Below are 17,221 nucleotides of genomic sequence, written 5' to 3'. Positions count from 1 at the left end.
TGTAACTTTAAAGCAATGTGTACATACTGTTTTATAAGTAATGTAAGGCATTTGAAGAAAACTATGAGGTTAATAAACCTGAGATATATTTCTCTACAGAAAATCTGTCTTTGTTTGATTCATATTCAAAGTTTTCTATGGATTACTGGAATTAAGTTTTCTGGTCTGCAGGATTTTTTCACTTCACGTTATCTGATGTGAGAAATATTTACAGGACATTTGGGTGGATACTCACATTTTGTTATCAAAAGGAAGCTGGTTATTATATTTCTCTCATTCACAATCCTGCACTTCTCATACTGACTGCGATTACAACCAAGAATAGGTTCAAGGTTCAAGGTTCTTTATTGTCAAACAGAGTAATTATGTCGTTGAAAATCTTAGGTCACAGGCTTCTCCAACAATGCAACAATAGCCTACACAACAGGGAATACGTTTTTTATGACTTTGAACAAATCAAAAAATGTATTGTGTTAAAGGTGCAACTCACTTTACAGGATAGTTCAAATGTTTTGTTTTAAAATAATACTATTTTTTCATTCATTGAATTAAACAAAGAACTAAATATAAAAGTGAGAGAAAATAAAATACAGACTTGAGAAAGGGATAAACCAATTCTTCAAATCTAATGTGATTACATTTGCATTGATTCAATTGAATGTGAACTGTGTCTAAGGCCCAGGGTGATGAATGACTTGTTTTCATGAAATCTAACAAAGATGGGCGTTAGCTCCTTCTTGCTTCGTTGTCTTGAATTGGCTGTGAGCTCACACTTACTCCAATTCGCTGGCTTTCAGAGGAGGCGGTGCTGTAAAACAAAACCATTCAGAACCAAGCTGAACAGATTTCCCAGAGCTCCGCCTGTATACGTAGAGCCAAAATGGCCGCCACGGAGCTCAGTTGCAGTGTTCGTTTTGTTTGGCTGGCTCAGCCCGGGTGGGCGGGGCCGTTGTGGGGCAGGAGTCACATGATCCGCACAGAGCCAGGCTGACCAATTCCAATATGGTGGCCAGCTTGGCAGGTCTATGGTTCCTGTTGAAGATATTGTTGTTCTGCGGGATCAGGTACGGCGCCTGCAGCCAAGAGGCTCCACTGGTGCTGGGGCTGCGACTGGAGAACCCGGCGGGCCTGGTGTGCATGAAGGACCGCATCATCTCGGCGCCAGAAGGAGCCACGTTCAAGCTCCGTCTCTACGGGACTGAGCTGAATGGAAGCTGGCCGTGGGTGGCGTTCGCTGGGGCAGCTGGCGGAGCAGCAGGGGCGGTCGGGGATGCGCCTGACCCCTGCGGACAGGAGTCCAGCCATGGGCAGTCTGCCTTCCAGGTAACGGGGGTGTTCACCCCGGATGAGAAATACAGCGGGCTCATAACGGTGGAGGTCCGAAAAAGGAGCATCTCTGCGGGGGTCGGCAGCGGGAAGTCCTACTACCACCTGTGCGTGCTGAGCGGGGCGAAATGGGCTTCTTCGGGCCCGGACAGGCTGCGGATCAACACCGACACCGGGCTGCCCGCAGACTACATCCCGCCCTGGGGGCTGGCGGTGCTGGTGGTGTTGCTGCTGCTGGTGTGCGGACTGCTGAGGACAGTGAACCTCAGCCTGCTGTGGCTGGACCCCGTGGAGCTGTATGTGCTCCACAGCTGCGGGTCCGAGGAGGAGAAGCGGGCCGCCAAGCGTCTGGAGCCCATCAGGAGGAGAGGGAACTTCCTGGTAAGTTTCTGAAAACAAGGTGGGAAAGTCACATATGAGCAGGCAGAGTCGGGACAGCTGTTAGGGTATTACTATGACTCTTCCCAAGGTTATTGCCTACATTAATACAACTAATCTTGTTATAATAATGAATAATATTGAAAATGTATGTGTCATAATTTGCATACACAGAGATAATCTGAACAAGCCAGATCCAAAACTTTAAATGTTAAAAGTTTTTGGTTTTGTTGACATTTTGAAATGACAAATCAAGGTTTTTAGAGAGGGGATCCTGGGTATCTTTTTGTATCATTCCCCAAATCAAAGATACTATTAACAGCCACGTAACAATATATACTTTGTGCCATGTTTTTTAAGGATACAATGTGTCATTATTCAGGCTATTAATAACATATTACCAACCCCTTTTGTAAAAACCTTGACAAAATAGATGGGAGTGAAACTGGAAAGTTTGTAAGTGCTACTGATGTGAAGAATTCTGGCTCAGAGTACGAGAAAGACATTATTTTGAGAATACTACCTTTTTATAAATAGTTTTGTAAAATTCTTCTCCTTCTTTTTCAAAGTGATCTAGTTATTTCATACATACAGAGAATTTGTGTATTACACATTTCAGAATATTTAATTTTGAGGGATTTAGTAGACAGAGGAAAAAAACATCAAAATGTGTTTTGGATGTTTTATTTTCGCTAGTCTGAAAGAAAGACATGTTATGGAACAAACATAGTCCAAACTCAAAATTGTACAATGTTTTTGCCTGTAGTGTCTCACCTTTATCAATAAAAGACAACAACACATAACTCTGCAAGAGGCTAGGCATTAAATAAAATACTGTCAATGCACATTCTCTCCTACACTTAAATAAGACAGTTAACCCTTTATCGGGCGAGGAACCATATTTGGTAACTTCCGCACACACCAAACATGGCGTCCCTCAGTGAGGTCGAGAAGCATGTGGTCTTCTCCCAGCCAATCAGCAAAGATCACTCTACGCCACAGAGCGCGCCATTGGGGAATTTGACCAATCAGCAGAGGCCTAAAACGCGTTGGGGTTAGGGTTAACCTAATAGTGCCCTATAAAGTGTTAAGTCTGTAAAAACAGTACGCATGATGGAAAGAAACGTTTTGTAAGGATGAAGCCATATTGTGGATTAAGAATATAACAGCTGAGTTTGAGTTTCTCACCCTAAATGTATTTCTCTGTATCCTCTCTCCCCAGGCATGCTCTCTGCTCTTCCTGTCGGTCCTGGGCCACTCGGTCCTCGGGGTCCTCCTGTACCGGGCGCTGGGCTCCATCCTCTCCGCCGTCTTCACCAGCGGCTTCCTCATCTTCCTCCTGGCTGAGCTTGCTCCTCACATCCTGTGCTCCGGGTACGGCTTCCAGCTGGCGCCGGGTCTCACCTGGCTGGCCCAGGTCTGTCTGGTGCTCACCTTCCCCCTGTCCTGCCCCCTGGGGCTGATCCTGGACCTGGCGCTGAGGAGGGACATCACCACCTGTGGGATCAGGGAGAGGGCCATGGAGATGATCCGCACAAGTGTCAACGACCCTTACAGGTAAATAAAGACACGCATATCACAATCTGCGTCTCTGGAGCCCTTATCTCTGTAATTGCCTTCCTTTAAATGTTAAATAAGCTAGTTCAAATATTAAAGTCAAGATGGTAAACCTTTGTTTACTTTATTATAGGGTACTATAACATTTAGATGGGGCCCTTTAACAGGTCCTAAACGTGGTTGTTTTATTATAATGTTTATTACTTTATTTGTTTGTTGTATGCTTTGATCTATGTATTTTTGTTTTCTTTAGGTTGTATGATGATTAAAATTGATTAAGATAAGATAAGATAAGATGGACCTTTATTAATCCCTGTGGGGAAATCCAGTAGTTTAACAGCAACAGGGTAAGAATGGAAAACAGGACAGCACAGATTAGAGATGAATACAATTTAAAGATAAAATCAAAGATAAAAATAAAATGTTATACAGTTAAGTAACTTTAAAATAAGAAATGAATTAAAATGAACATATATATATATATATATATATATATATATATATATATATATATATATATATATATATATATATATATATATATATATATATATATATATATATATATATATATACATATTAAATGTATTTACTCTTTATTATTGCATGCATTTTTTACCCGCTATGCCACTTTTACTGTAACACTGTAAATGTCCCCGCTGCGGGACTAATAAAGGAATTCTGATTCTGATTCAAAACCTTTTTATGTTTTCCACGTCTCATCTACTCTGTGTTCTGTCCCAGTGAGTTTGTGAAGGAGGAGTTCAGCCGCGGGATGCTGCGCAGTAAGACGGTGGAGGACATCCTGACCCCGCTGAAGGACTGCTTCATGCTGCCCAGCTCCGTCATCCTGGACTTCTCCACCATGTCGGAGATCATGCAGAGCGGGTACAACAGGGTGCCCATCTACGAGGAGGAGAGGTGGGCTCAGGAACACGGCTTCTCCAAAACTTTGAAACAAAAGTTGTAGTTTTATGGTGAAAACAATAAATAACCAGAATATTGTACTTACAAACTACAATTTGAAACAGATGCTAGACCGGGAAGGATTAGAAATTGATTTGGTGAAAGCACTCAAAGTATTATACAAAACATATTGCTAGGAATATATATTTAAAAATGTAAAGTTTAATGTTATCCCTACACATATTAGAGAGTGAACTGCATGGTTCCCACAGGTCCTTGAAATCCTTAAAAGTTTAAATTCTTGCACAAAATATATATTTTATGCAAGAACAGACATTTAAGTAATTTTACTTAGCTCCTTCATTTGAAAATAGATCTCTGTCTCTTATCACTCAACTCTCTAAATGTATGTGCACTGGTGTGTCCTACTGGTGCATTTATTTACGTTATGTTAGGGCTGCTCGATTATGGTAAAAATCATAATCACGATTATTTTGGTCAATAATTGATATCACGATTATTAAATACGATTATTCATTGACTTTGAAAACATCCATTTATTGAACTTTAAAACAAATACAAATAATAATTTGAACAGTATCTTTTTAACTGTTGATTACCCTGAACGTATAATTCAACTGAAATACCAATACTAAAATAAATGATACATTTAAATAAATAATATCAAAAATAATAAATACCAATAAACAAGATCAACACGTATTTTGGAGCGCACTTCCACAAGCTACTAAACATATATTAATATGATAAATAAAAATAAATTAGACCAAAATAAATTAGATCAAATATGTTGCAGTGCACTGTCACAACCTAGCAAAGCAAAATAATCGTTTTTTTCCATTATGTTGTTTTCGTAATTGTGGCAGGCCAAAATCGTAATTGCGATTAAAATACGATTAATTGCACAGCCCTACGTTATATTAGATTATTCCTTTTTATATAGTTGTGGATTTAGATACCTTCAGCCATAAGGCAGAACAATGTGGATCAGTTCAAGGTTTAAACTTTTCCAAATGAAAGAGTTATTTTCTAAGCCTTCTCTGGAGCACACTTGATTTCTCTTGGTAATGTTGGTTTAGTGACCTATAATAACTCATTACAAAAGTACACACAGGCAAACACACACAAAGACAACGTTCAGTGCCAACAAACAATAGATTTGGTATTTGGTTTCTTCACATGGCAATTCTCATGTCCACTCATTAACTTGCGTTTGATTTTCCAGGTCCAACATCGTGGAGATCCTGTACGTGAAGGACTTGGCTCTGGTGGACCCGGACGACTGCACCCCCATGACGACTATCACCAAGTTTTACAATCACCCACTGCACTACGTCTTCAACGACACAAAACTGGACGCCATGCTGGAGGAGTTCAAGAAAGGTGTGCTCACACTCAAAATGTCATAGCAGAGGTGTCTTTGCTGTAAAGTCTTTCATCCTTTTATTTCGATTTATTAAAGTTCAGTTTGACTAAATATCTTTACAGCTTGAAAAGTCTATAATCAAGGTTCCTTCAAAATAAGTTCTAAGCAGGTATTAAAAGTCTTGAATATTTGAATACATGTGCTGTAATGTTTATTATGAAATGTTGTTGTACGTTGAAGAGATGTTGTTCATGAAATACTTTTACTAAATGTACTAAGCATTTAAAATAAAAACATGTCTACTGCGACTGTTATGCTGTTACAAATAATATAAAAAGGTTATTTCTTAATGTTAAAGCAGGATCTGAATGTCTGAATTTCAAATTGTTGGAAAATTGTATATTTTTTGTAAATTGGTTGAACTGACCCTTTTAATAATCTCTTTATAAACTCCTTTCTGACCTTTCCTCTACTATCAGGTAACTCTCACATGGCCATCGTGCAGAAGGTAAACAACGAGGGGGAGGGGGATCCTTTCTACGAGGTGCTGGGATTGGTCACGCTGGAGGACGTCATCGAGGAGATCATCAAATCAGAGATCCTGGATGAATCTGACGGCTACTGTAAGTTTGTCGATTGTAAATGTGATTGTTCATTTAGCATCCTATGTATGTTCTTAAGATGTCCTCCTCCTGTAGTGGACAGGAAGGTGAAGCGGCCCCTCGCCCCGCTGGAGATTTCTCTGGAGCCTCGAACCGTTCACGAGGAGTTTTCTCTCTTCAAGCCTCCTGAGGGAGAACCCAAGATCCGAACATCCCCACAGCTCCTGCTGGCCACACACCGCTTCCTGTCCAGAGGTCTGTCCATCTTAACTTACACTCATATGTATACAGTACTGTATGAAGTTATCTCCTGCAACCAAAGCTTGAATGGATACATTCAAAAGGCTCAAGGATAGTCTATATTTTTGAATGGTCTTTTATGCCTTTAGCTTGTAGAAAGCCCTCTTTACAAATGGATGGTATTTGGTAAAAAAAAAAAGGGGTTTGTTTTGCAAATGGAATGGCAGAAAGAGACAAACAGTCCTCTGTGCAACAGATGGGGAGATAAGAAATCCCTAGTATTTGGTCAAAGAAACGGGAAGCTTAGCATTTAGATGTGTGGAGATTTGAATTTCAGTGTCAAGTGCACAATGATGCTTTTATAAACATGCAAACTTCACATAAGAAATCAAATGTATATTTTGGGTTAACAAGAAATATCAGCTAATAGTGCTTTAGTCTGACAAAATATAGTTTAACATCGAGACTTATGCTTCTCTGAAATGAAAAATAAATCCAACTTTCCAACACTTTTCTCATCTGTCATGCAATTATGTGGCAACATCAACAAAATGTTATTTTTTAATCATGTATTCTTTTACTTTTGGGACCACCTACATTTAGTAAATACAACTTATACAATAATACAATATTTTTTACAAAAGCCAATATGAAAGGAAATTAGAGAAGAATGAATATAACAGCTGATTCCAAAGGTTTCACAGTCGTGTGTGTGTGTGATGGGACGGACTGAGTGAGGCTGTGTTTGCTCACGCTCCTCACACTGATTAAATGAGTCACAGTTTAACCCCACACATGTCATTATTATGCTCCTGTCACTTATTACAATTCAGCCGAAGGCTCAGGATAATAGGACAACGAAACTGCAAAGAAGTTATATGACGTCTGATTGAATAGACATATTTGACATCACTGCCCAGAGAGAAAGTTCACCATCGTGTGTCTCTGACCTTTGACCCCTGCAGAGGTGTCACACTTCAGCCCCGGACGTGTTTCTGAGAAGATCTTGTTTCACCTGCTCCGTCACCCCAGTGTCAACCAGGAGGTGCACTTTGACCCGACCAACCGTCTGAGCGCGGCTCACTACCTGTACACACGCAACCACCCGGTGGACTACTTCATCCTGCTGCTGCAGGTGGGGACACACACATTGTATTCACACATTTATTTCAGTCAAATGTACTTTACTCACTTTATAGGAATAATTTGAAGCCACAAGATCTGTCACTGTAGAAAAGAGGTACATGTAGATATAAAAGGGACATTTTGACTTACTGGTTGATTTACTTTCATCTTCAAAATGAGTTTGAAGTTTAAAATAGTTTTTCAAGCAGATCTCAGTTTTAAATATCAGGATACTTCAATATAAGCATCTACAATATTGTGGTATAGAATAACAAATCATGATAAGATCAGTACATATTGAATACATCTATCAAATAAAATAAGCAAAGTAAGAAATAACACAGGTTGATGTGTTTAACAGCATACTTTAAAACAGTGTTTATAGATACCTATGAGGAAACATTGTATTATCAGCTAGAAAAATGATCTCTTTTTTAAGAACTTTATTTATGAGTAAACTTAAGGATGGGGAGAAACTGTCGTTAAATCAGATTCACAAGAAAAAAATGACCGGCTTGTAAAAAGCAGACAGTTTTACATCTTTGGGAGTTTATAGTATACTTTTTCTTTATTTAACCTGAAAATGTTTCAACATAAACATGCTTGCTGTCTGTGTTCAGGGTCGTGTGGAGGTGGAGATCGGGAAAGAGGGCCTGAAGTTTGAGAACGGAGCGTTTACATACTACGGCGTGTCTGCGCTCACGCTGCCATCTTCAGGTGAGATCAAAAACAACTGGACGATTTTTTTATATGGAAGATACTTCTTACAAACACAGAAGGTGGTTCATAAGATTTGATAATCAGTATTTTAATTGAATAGAGAATCAGGAGACGCTTGAAAAAGGTTTGCTGACATTAAACCCATTTATCAGAGATGTTAGAGCCATGAGTTTTATTTGGATATCTACCTTTTAGACTGTACAGCTCTTTTCATTTTAAAAACAGATATGTTATCATTTTTATACATACCATTTTTGACTTTCAGTACTTTTAATTTATCTTTTACAATATTTATTGTGACCCTTTATTAAAATACCAAGGAAAACTACTTATTCACCTGATTCAATAGTCGTATATTAATTGAAAACCAAAACAATTATAACCCAAACATATTACTGGTGAAGTTTATTTGAGGTTAGATTCTCCTCTAACATGTTCTGTCAAGTTTGAGCATTTATCATGCAGTTGAAACATTAAGCATGCAGCAGTTTCCACTTGTGGTCATGGTTTATGTAACTGAAGTTTATTTGAGTCGACACCTGGCTATAAAAATGAGGTTGCAGGATTGCAGAAATTATGCTGACTGTGTGTGTGTGTAATGTATGTGTGTGTGTTGTGTGCGTGTGTGTGTGTGCAGTGCATCAGTCTCCTGTGTCGACCCAGTGTCAGACTCCCAGAGATCCGTTCGAGTCAGCAGACGCCACCAGCCCGTCCAGTTATTGTCCCGACTACACCGTCCGAGCTCTCACTGACCTGCAGCTCATACGCGTAAGTGTGTGTGTGTGTTTTCAGTCACTTAAAAAGTCAGACACACACTTTTGGGATGTCCAAGATGAACTGGATGTCCGACTCCAAGATAGAGCCCAAAAATACCCATCAACATGAACTGTTATGCAAAAGGGACCAATTAGGGATCAAACATATTTATTTGATTTGACTATAATTATGGATATAATTATAAATGTATCACTTTGTTTAAAGGGGACCTATAATGCAAAATGCACTTTTGTACGTCTTTTATACATGAATATGTGTCCCCGGTGTTCCAGGGAACTCACCAAGTGTCAGAAAACACAACCCTCTCTATTTTCCTCCATACCCAAATCTCTAAAAAAGGGGCTGCAACGGATCTGATAAAAACTGATCCAGATTTGAACACTGTCCTGACGTCAGGACAGTGGCGCTACGGCTATTGGGCCAACTCCACCAATCAGGAGGAGACAGCCACGGCATTGCCGTTCGAAAGCGCTGGAGACGCTGTAGTACATATGCCAGGCCTCTAGATGGTGCTGTTGCTCACAGAATCAACCCTTGCTAAAACAGATCTAAAAAATGTCAAATTGAGCAAAATGAAGCATGGCTAAAATGCATGATCTGTTTGGTATTTTGAAAAAAAAAAAGTATAAATATGCCTTATATAGGTATGGTCCTACACTATATTATTCAAATATAGCATGATAGGTCCACTTTAACAAATGAATATACCTGTACATATTGAATTCCCAGAGCAACATGAATCCAAATCCACAGGGAGGAATACAGATTGTAAACAGCAGTCAATAAAGAGTGAAATACTCATTCTTACACCCATAGCGTAGCTTTTTCACATTACCCCCCCCAACAGTCAAGATTATCCCCCTACCCGAGTGTTGCCATGACAATCTTAGGTCTGTTTTACTTTCTTGGTTTGAGACTTACAGACAAGATTTGGGGAACACATCTCTTAAAATATTGTTTGCCTCCTTAATGTTTTTCATTATTAGCTGCTTGTCAATGGCGCCTGTTGAATAGAGACGTCAAAAGTACATATAGTTTGTGGTTATAATGCATTTTCTGCTTGCATATATTTCTATACACTTCTATTCACTTTCCAAATCGATATTAAACAGTCTGACAGAGTCTTTAATTAAAGTGTGATGTTGAGTCAACCTGCTCAATCCCTTCTTATGTCCGTACACAATATATAGAGTTTAGAGCGTTTCACTCTGAGGAAACATTTATTTCATTTCGTTTTTCTAGGTGACACGTCTGCAGTATCTGAACGCTCTCATGGCGTCCCGGGTCGGTCAGAGTCCTGATCCTCCAGAGATCAAGATCCTGCCCAACAGTCAGACCAAGCTGCTCAACGAGAAGAACACCACACAGCAAGGTGAGTCCGTCTGAACCACGTCTGATCTCTGCTGCAGTTTGGTCTCAAAACTAACATTTTATTCCTGATAAATCGCTAAAACTCTTGAATTTAGGGCTGGGCAATATAAACTAAATCAAATATTGCACAACTTTTGACTGATATCAATATTTCGGCAATATTGTGGGGGTCATTATTTGAGCTTTCACAAAACATTTACACAATACGATTTATAATTATTAATATTCAGTATCATTGATAAAGGGACTAAGTGGGTAAAGGCAAATAAAAGAAGAGGAATAAAAAAATGCCATATATGATATGCAAATTTCAGACAATATAATATCGTTATATTGCCCAGTTCTATTTGAATGGAAACGTCTTTGTAGTACTCTTACTGCCTTTCCTGTTTGCTTTCAGCTGATTATAATACTTTCTCTCTCTCTTCTTTTCCTTCCTTGCGTGCCTCCATGTCTTCTTCTCTCTTCTCTGGCTGTGCAGAGTTCCCTGTAAACTTTTCAATCTTTGACACCATTGAGAACTACTGTTAGTTTTATTTGTGCATGAGGTAAATGAAATGCAGACACAGACTGTACATACAGCACACTCACTAACACACACTCCTCTTGAAAGTGTAACGGGACTCTTTTGAACCTTTCAAATCTGCCGTCCCAGTGGGTGCAGTTTATTTTCATAAGACTTATTCATGTGTGTGTGTAAGTGTTTGTGAGGCTCTATAACCTTTATTTCTCCATCCTGTCTTCTTCCTAGTTTCTGCTTTTCCCTGAAATCATCTCTCTCTCTGTTGGGTATGTAAATGTTGTGTCATATCTGGTTAACACAGACATGTCAGGATTTTCTATCAATAAAGATAATATTATAATGACTTTAAAGCAGGGGTGTCAAACTCAATTTCATCGCAGGCCAAGTTCGCATAAAGGTTGCACTCAAAGGGCCGGTTGTAACTATATAAATATATAATATATATATATATATATATATATATATATATATATATATATATAAAATAATGTATCATATTATATCATTGCCTGTGAATTGGATTATTATCAGATAGGATAATAACTTAGTAATTAACTACGTCTGAAAGCAGAAGTCCAGGGCAAATAATTGCAAGTCTCTTCAGTGCGCATGTCACAAAACGAGATGCATTGTGGGACATGTAGTTTATGGGCAACCTGCTTCTGTAAAGTGGCATGTAACCGTATAATAAATGTATTATATTCTTTGCAAGCTCTTGCGGGGCCACATAAAATGAAGTCGCGGGCCGGATTTGGCCCCCGGGCCTTGAGTTTGAGACCCCTGCTTTAAAGGGATCAAATGTGTATTCTGGCATCCATAATGGAGGCTCAGCGACAGGAAGCCAAAGAAACTACCTGAGGTGAAAGGGACAAGTGCATAGATGTAAATACAGGTCTGAATAACTGCAGAACTTGCTTAAGAAAGGTCTTATTTTTAAGTTTTCTTCATTATAAAAGTACAACCAAGCCTATTTTCAATTTAAAGTAAATCGATTATCCTTTCATCTTGTGAAGTGGTTCTGGAAATCATTACATGAAAGCCATTTTTACCCTAATAAAAAAAAGTTTAATCTCCTAAGATATTAAAGAAATGATGGGGTAATGCTATTTGGCAAAAGTTTCCTTTAAACCTATTCAAAACAATAGACTTATAAACCCTAATATATTTCAATACATTAACTATTCCCTTAAAATCATCGAAAAAAGTTGTAATCAAAATGTTACTCGAACAGGTGAAAGTAGTGCATTATTTTGGGACTATTTTCAGCGGCGGATTGATCCACATTTGGTTCTCTACTGAGTATTTGATGCAACAGGACTGTGTGATTGATTTAAACACAGTGTGTTGATGGTAACGGAGGAACATGTCACCCAGTGCAACAATGTGACTCACTGCTGAGTTTCGGTGAGGGAAGTAATCAGTCAGCAGGTTGTTGAAGTGATGTAGTATCACTTCTCAGTTGGAAACGGATCAGAAAAGAACCGTCCAAACCACTGAGCAGAAAGTGAGTTTGATATTCGAGCAGAAGGACTCCAATATGTCTGTCTGAGGGTGTGTTACATCACCAAGTGTAGTAAATAAGACAGAGACGAGATGGCACAAAAGAAGAAGAAGCCTCTGAGAGAAGCATGATAAGCTGACTGATATGAACATTTAAATGAACTATCATATTTACGGAATTTCTTTGAAAACACAGATGTTTAATTTGAGTTTGCCTCTCAAAGCAGATTCATGATGTTTATTGTCACTTTGTTTACGATTATACAAGTACAATTGTATGAAATACTTTCGGTTGGATGCTATATTAAAAAAAAATTATAATTGGTAACAGAATATAACGGTGATAAAATATAAGCTTAAATTAAATCAATCGATTAAAGAAAAAACATGTAAAGTCAATCTAAAAAAGCTGTATTTTTGTTTGTTGGAATTGTTAAAAGGGGCAATTAGGTTTTTAATGAGTTTTCCATTTGTAGCAAAAAATGGAAGTCTTGTTTCACTTTGACTTCTTCTTTTACTACTCTTTAACTCTGGCCCTTCTTCGTCTCTCTTGCATGTTTCCCACTTTTCTATGTCCTCCGTCACCTTTAAATGTGTGTGTCTGCGCCTCTGTGTGTGTGTGTGTGTGTGTTATTTTCTCCATTTGATATCATCCCTCACTCACCCCAACTCTCCTTCTCATTGGTCGGGCTCCACAGGTGGCAGTAGCGCCCAGGAGAGCTCCACAGAAGAAGAGGCTCATGGGTAATGCGGTTCTGACCTGCTCCAACCCAGTAGAGATTTTAGTTTGTTTTATTAATGACTCATCTATGGCTGGAACGTAGTTATTGGACAAGACTGGAGTGAGAGTGATTTTATTTGTTTTGTAGATCCACTGCTCACATATCTCATTCCTTTTTTTGTGATTTTCATTGCAATATGATTTGATGCTGTTTCATACACTTTGAACTATATTTCTTCCAGGTTTGTACTAAACTCTGCATTGCCATGATTCCTCACTTGTGACTGTCTGGGTGCCAAAGCTACGTGTGTGTGTGTGTGTGTGTGTGTGTGTTGTCTGTACCCGTGTGTGCATCCGTCCGTTTGAGACATTAAAAAGAAATAACACAGGTTGGTTAAAAGCAGATTTGCACATTGAGGTTGTGCACTGTAGATAGTCTTAAGCTATTTTTCAAGCTGTAAGGTACGTCCACATCTTTCTACCCTCACACAACATTGCTGTCAGACACAAAGGTGTGTGTGTTCAGCTTCCAGTGGTTAGTTTATCATTTAAATATTCATTAAGTGAAGGGTAAAGGACTGTGGTCAAGGATGTAACCAAAGTAAAAAAGAAGACTAAATATTAACAGAGTGATATTTTTGTATCGATGCTGAAATCTAACAGAAACTAAAGGGCCTCCAGATGAAGATGTTGGTTGTAAAAAGAGCTGAAACAATGAATCAATTCTCAGAAAATAATCAGCAACTATTTTGTTAATCAACTAATTGTCTTAGTTGTAAAGATATGCTGCTATTCTTTGTCTTATGTGATGACAAGCTGAATATGTTGTGTTTTTGAAAGACCCAAGACATTGGAAGATGTCACTTTGGTCTTAAATTGGGCAGATTTCCCCATTTTCTGACATTTCATAGGTCGAACAAACTCGGCAAAAGCAAACAATCATCCAACATCAGTGTTTTCTTTTGGTACAGTATCCCATGTCTGGGCAGCATATAGTTCCCACATTAACATTTGTTAACACTGGATTTATATTGTGTTCAGTTGCATGTGGTCAAACATTAAACGTTTGCATAAAATGTTTTGTAAAAAGATGTGATTCGATTAGTCTATTGAAAGATTATTAATCAGCAAGTTAATTTACAAGTATTTCTTCAAGTAAGGTATTGATAAAAGTATGCAGTTGGTATCTGTACCAAAACTCAGGTATTCAGAATCAGAATCAGAATATCTTTATTCCTCGGGGAAATGTACATCGTTACAGCAAACGTGAAGATTGAGAGATAAGATAAAGGGCATGCACACAAAATATATAAGAAATTACAATTGACATACGTAGTCGATTTTCCAAATGACATATTGCACACGTGTGTAATTGTACAACAGTGATGTCGTTGTCTTCAACTGATTGTATCAGTTTGAAACATTTTGAATTGAATTCCAATCAGTAAATTGATTGACATACAATTAAACAATAATCTTAACGATCAAATTAATATTTTCGGCCTTTTTTTCTTACATTCGGTGCTGTAGTGAGTTTTAGGAGCAGCAGGACAGTGTATGTGGGATTGAGGCAAAAATAAACTACAATGTGTGTTCATGCTAATGATGAAACATGTCCCTCGGTGTGGCAGTGTGGCCTATTCGTGTGTTTTAAATAGTCTTCGGACAACAATGGAGCTCTATGGCACAAAGAGGAAGAGTTATCAGGCTCTGCAGGAGATTAAATTAATCTCTCTAAATCTTCTGTCTTTGTTATCATGTGTTTTGGTCACTTTACCATTCCAGTACATGTTCACATCTGTTTGTTTTATCCGTCTGTCTATGAATGTGTGTCTGTGTGTGTGTGAGTGCCATACAATATTTCACTAGTACACATAAGCAAGCAAGCATCCAGTCTTCACCTTACCCATCCTGATGATTGCCTAACATGCATGTTAAGCTTCTGTCGGTCATTGTTGCATGAGTGTACACATATAGAATATGTCAGAAATGGCTTCTAAAAAAACCTAACCCTTTGTGTTTCCAGTTTGTACATTCATGTATTTACCGTAAAGAGGAATCTCTCTGTAGGCTGTATTCAAATCTGTGTTTTAAAGGATATTTGTAATGCAGTACTCGCATGCAAACCTCTTGTTGAGGAAGTCTATACTGGCCATAAAGTGGCTCCTTTGTACTGCAACAACACTGTACAAATTGGGGAAACAATTAATACCCACGGCAGAAATACACTCGGATGTGTGCTCAAAGATACCCACTTTGTATTTCAATTTGTATTGTTCGAACACGGTCGCACTAAATTATTTTTAATGAATGGAAATGAGTGCAGTGGTAGAATAAATAATCAGATCCTTTACTTAAGTAACGTTCCACACTATAAAAATACTCGTATACAAGTTAAAATTCCTGATATAAAAAGTATCACTAAAAGTATTCATCGTGCAGTAAAATGTTCATATTCAAGGTTTTAGTTCTAAAGAGGTTCTTTTGGATCAATGATGTGCTGCATTATGTGTATGTTGCATTGTATTGCTTTAGATTTTAAGGTCGTGCTCATTTTAGTATTATTATACTCAAAATACTCAAAAATAGAATATGCTCAACACACATGTGAGCACTGTGTTAAAATAAACTTCTGCCATTTAAGCAGCAGCAGGGTTATTTAGGAGTCGGCTCTGTTACATTTGCACCATTTCTGTTTCTTTTTTGTCCATGTTTGTATTTGATTCATTGTTATCACCATTGCCATATTCCAGGAGACATCTTTGTGATTCTGAGTAAATATTTTTCAGCCGTTTCCTTTTGTTTTGTTCATTTGTATGGTATCAAGAGACTGAATGTAAAAGGATAATCGTTACTTTGTACTGATTGAGAGATTTTTCTGGTTGAAGAAGCGTGTATTAATATATGACTGCTTAGATATATTATCATTTGAGGATGTAGTTTTTAGGTAATCAGTTTTCAGGTACAATAACACTGTTACTACAAGAGTTATTGAGAGGTATACATTTAAAGCAATTCCTCTTTCTGTAAAGGTTACATTTGTATAGAACTATTTTAGTTTTTGGGAATGCTGCCGGTTTGTTTTGGTGCATTGAGACTCCATTACATTTAACACTTTCAATAATCATGTTTCTTAGGAAATAAACTCAATCCTGTTCTAAAATGTGTTTGTTTTTATTTCCCATTCTCTTATTTTACACACTTTATAATTACTACATTATTTACAACATACTTTACTACAAAAACATTTTAAGAGTATTTTCCGACCGTTTTCTATGACATTTTATTTAATGACATATATTGTGACGTACTATATGAAGACACATTTTATGACATTTTGCGACCTGATGTACAATCAAATGTTTTCTGATGTTTTCAACATAAACGTTGCAGTTTTTTCCAATATTTTCGACATACTATGTTGTTTGAAAATATAATAGACATACTCTACCATGTCATTTTTACAGAACGTTTTTCATATATATTAATTATTGATGTAGTGATGCTTTCCCCCACCCCCCCATAGTTTTGTTTGGCCACATGATCTGACAACAATCTGGTTTTCTTCATTAGCTCAAGTAATTGCCCATATAATATCTGTTCCCATACCAGGAGTACCCAGGCCACCTGGGTGAAAACCAGGAATCCTAACCGCTAGACCATATGGGAGATATTCTTCTGCTCTCTGTTTCAGCAACAATTGAGGCATATTTATAAGGATAATGAAGACATGACGTTTTAATGTACAATTTCTCTTCAATTGTTCCAACATACAACACTGTCGTTTTTTCCAATATTTTTGACATACTATACTAGGTCGCTTCAAAAATATATTTTAGACGTACTATACTAGATTTGCGTCCGATATGACGTAATATCGGAAATGTGGACCCACGGCACTATCAGAAACGTTGCTATCAGAAACAATGCCCGACGTGTTTTGGATGTAATATGGTCTTTGTTTACATCAGCAACCATCGCTAACACTCAGAGCTAAGCTTTGTGTCGTATGTGGTATTTCAAATCCGCTGTGGTTGAATTCATTTCTGTAAATTCTGAATGATACGTGACACGTGATCAGAGGAGTG

At 38.0% G+C, this 17,221-nt stretch overlaps 1 protein-coding gene across 3 annotated transcripts; it reads left to right on the top strand.

Moving 5' to 3' along the window:
• The first annotated feature begins 602 nt into the window (after nt 1–602).
• On the top strand, nt 603–16,296 carry LOC117476444 (metal transporter CNNM3). Of its 3 annotated transcripts, none has more exons than XM_034122998.1 (11): nt 603–1,707; nt 2,927–3,261; nt 4,006–4,182; nt 5,414–5,571; nt 6,034–6,177; nt 6,253–6,411; nt 7,362–7,531; nt 8,142–8,238; nt 8,879–9,009; nt 10,261–10,390; nt 10,871–11,102. In XM_034122998.1, the coding sequence occupies exons 1-11, from the start codon at nt 1,003–1,005 to the stop codon at nt 10,918–10,920; spliced, it is 2,256 nt and encodes a 751-aa protein (XP_033978889.1). In that variant the 5' UTR covers nt 603–1,002; the 3' UTR covers nt 10,921–11,102. The 3 variants fall into 3 exon arrangements, with proteins under 3 accessions (XP_033978889.1, XP_033978890.1, XP_033978888.1); XM_034122999.1 differs by lacking the exon at nt 10,871–11,102 and adding an exon at nt 11,141–11,221 and having other exon boundaries at nt 604–1,707; XM_034122997.1 differs by lacking the exon at nt 10,871–11,102 and adding an exon at nt 13,111–16,296 and having other exon boundaries at nt 606–1,707.
• The last annotated feature ends 925 nt before the right edge of the window (nt 16,297–17,221 follow it).

Source organism: Trematomus bernacchii, unplaced genomic scaffold (genome assembly GCF_902827165.1).
Source record: "Trematomus bernacchii unplaced genomic scaffold, fTreBer1.1, whole genome shotgun sequence".
Taxonomy (NCBI): Eukaryota; Metazoa; Chordata; class Actinopteri; order Perciformes; family Nototheniidae; genus Trematomus; species Trematomus bernacchii.
The sequence above is the reverse complement of the archived record's forward strand: the minus strand, read 5'-3'. Positions and strand labels throughout refer to the sequence as shown.

Coding starts and splice junctions, on each gene's coding strand:
- LOC117476444 (XM_034122997.1), top strand. CDS start 1,003: ATGGTGGCCAGCTTGGCAGGTCTATGGTTCCTGTTGAAGATATTGTTG. Junction 3,262..4,005: donor AGTGTCAACGACCCTTACAG/GTAAATAAAGAC, acceptor GTTCTGTCCCAG/TGAGTTTGTGAAGGAGGAGT. Junction 6,412..7,361: donor ACACCGCTTCCTGTCCAGAG/GTCTGTCCATCT, acceptor TGACCCCTGCAG/AGGTGTCACACTTCAGCCCC.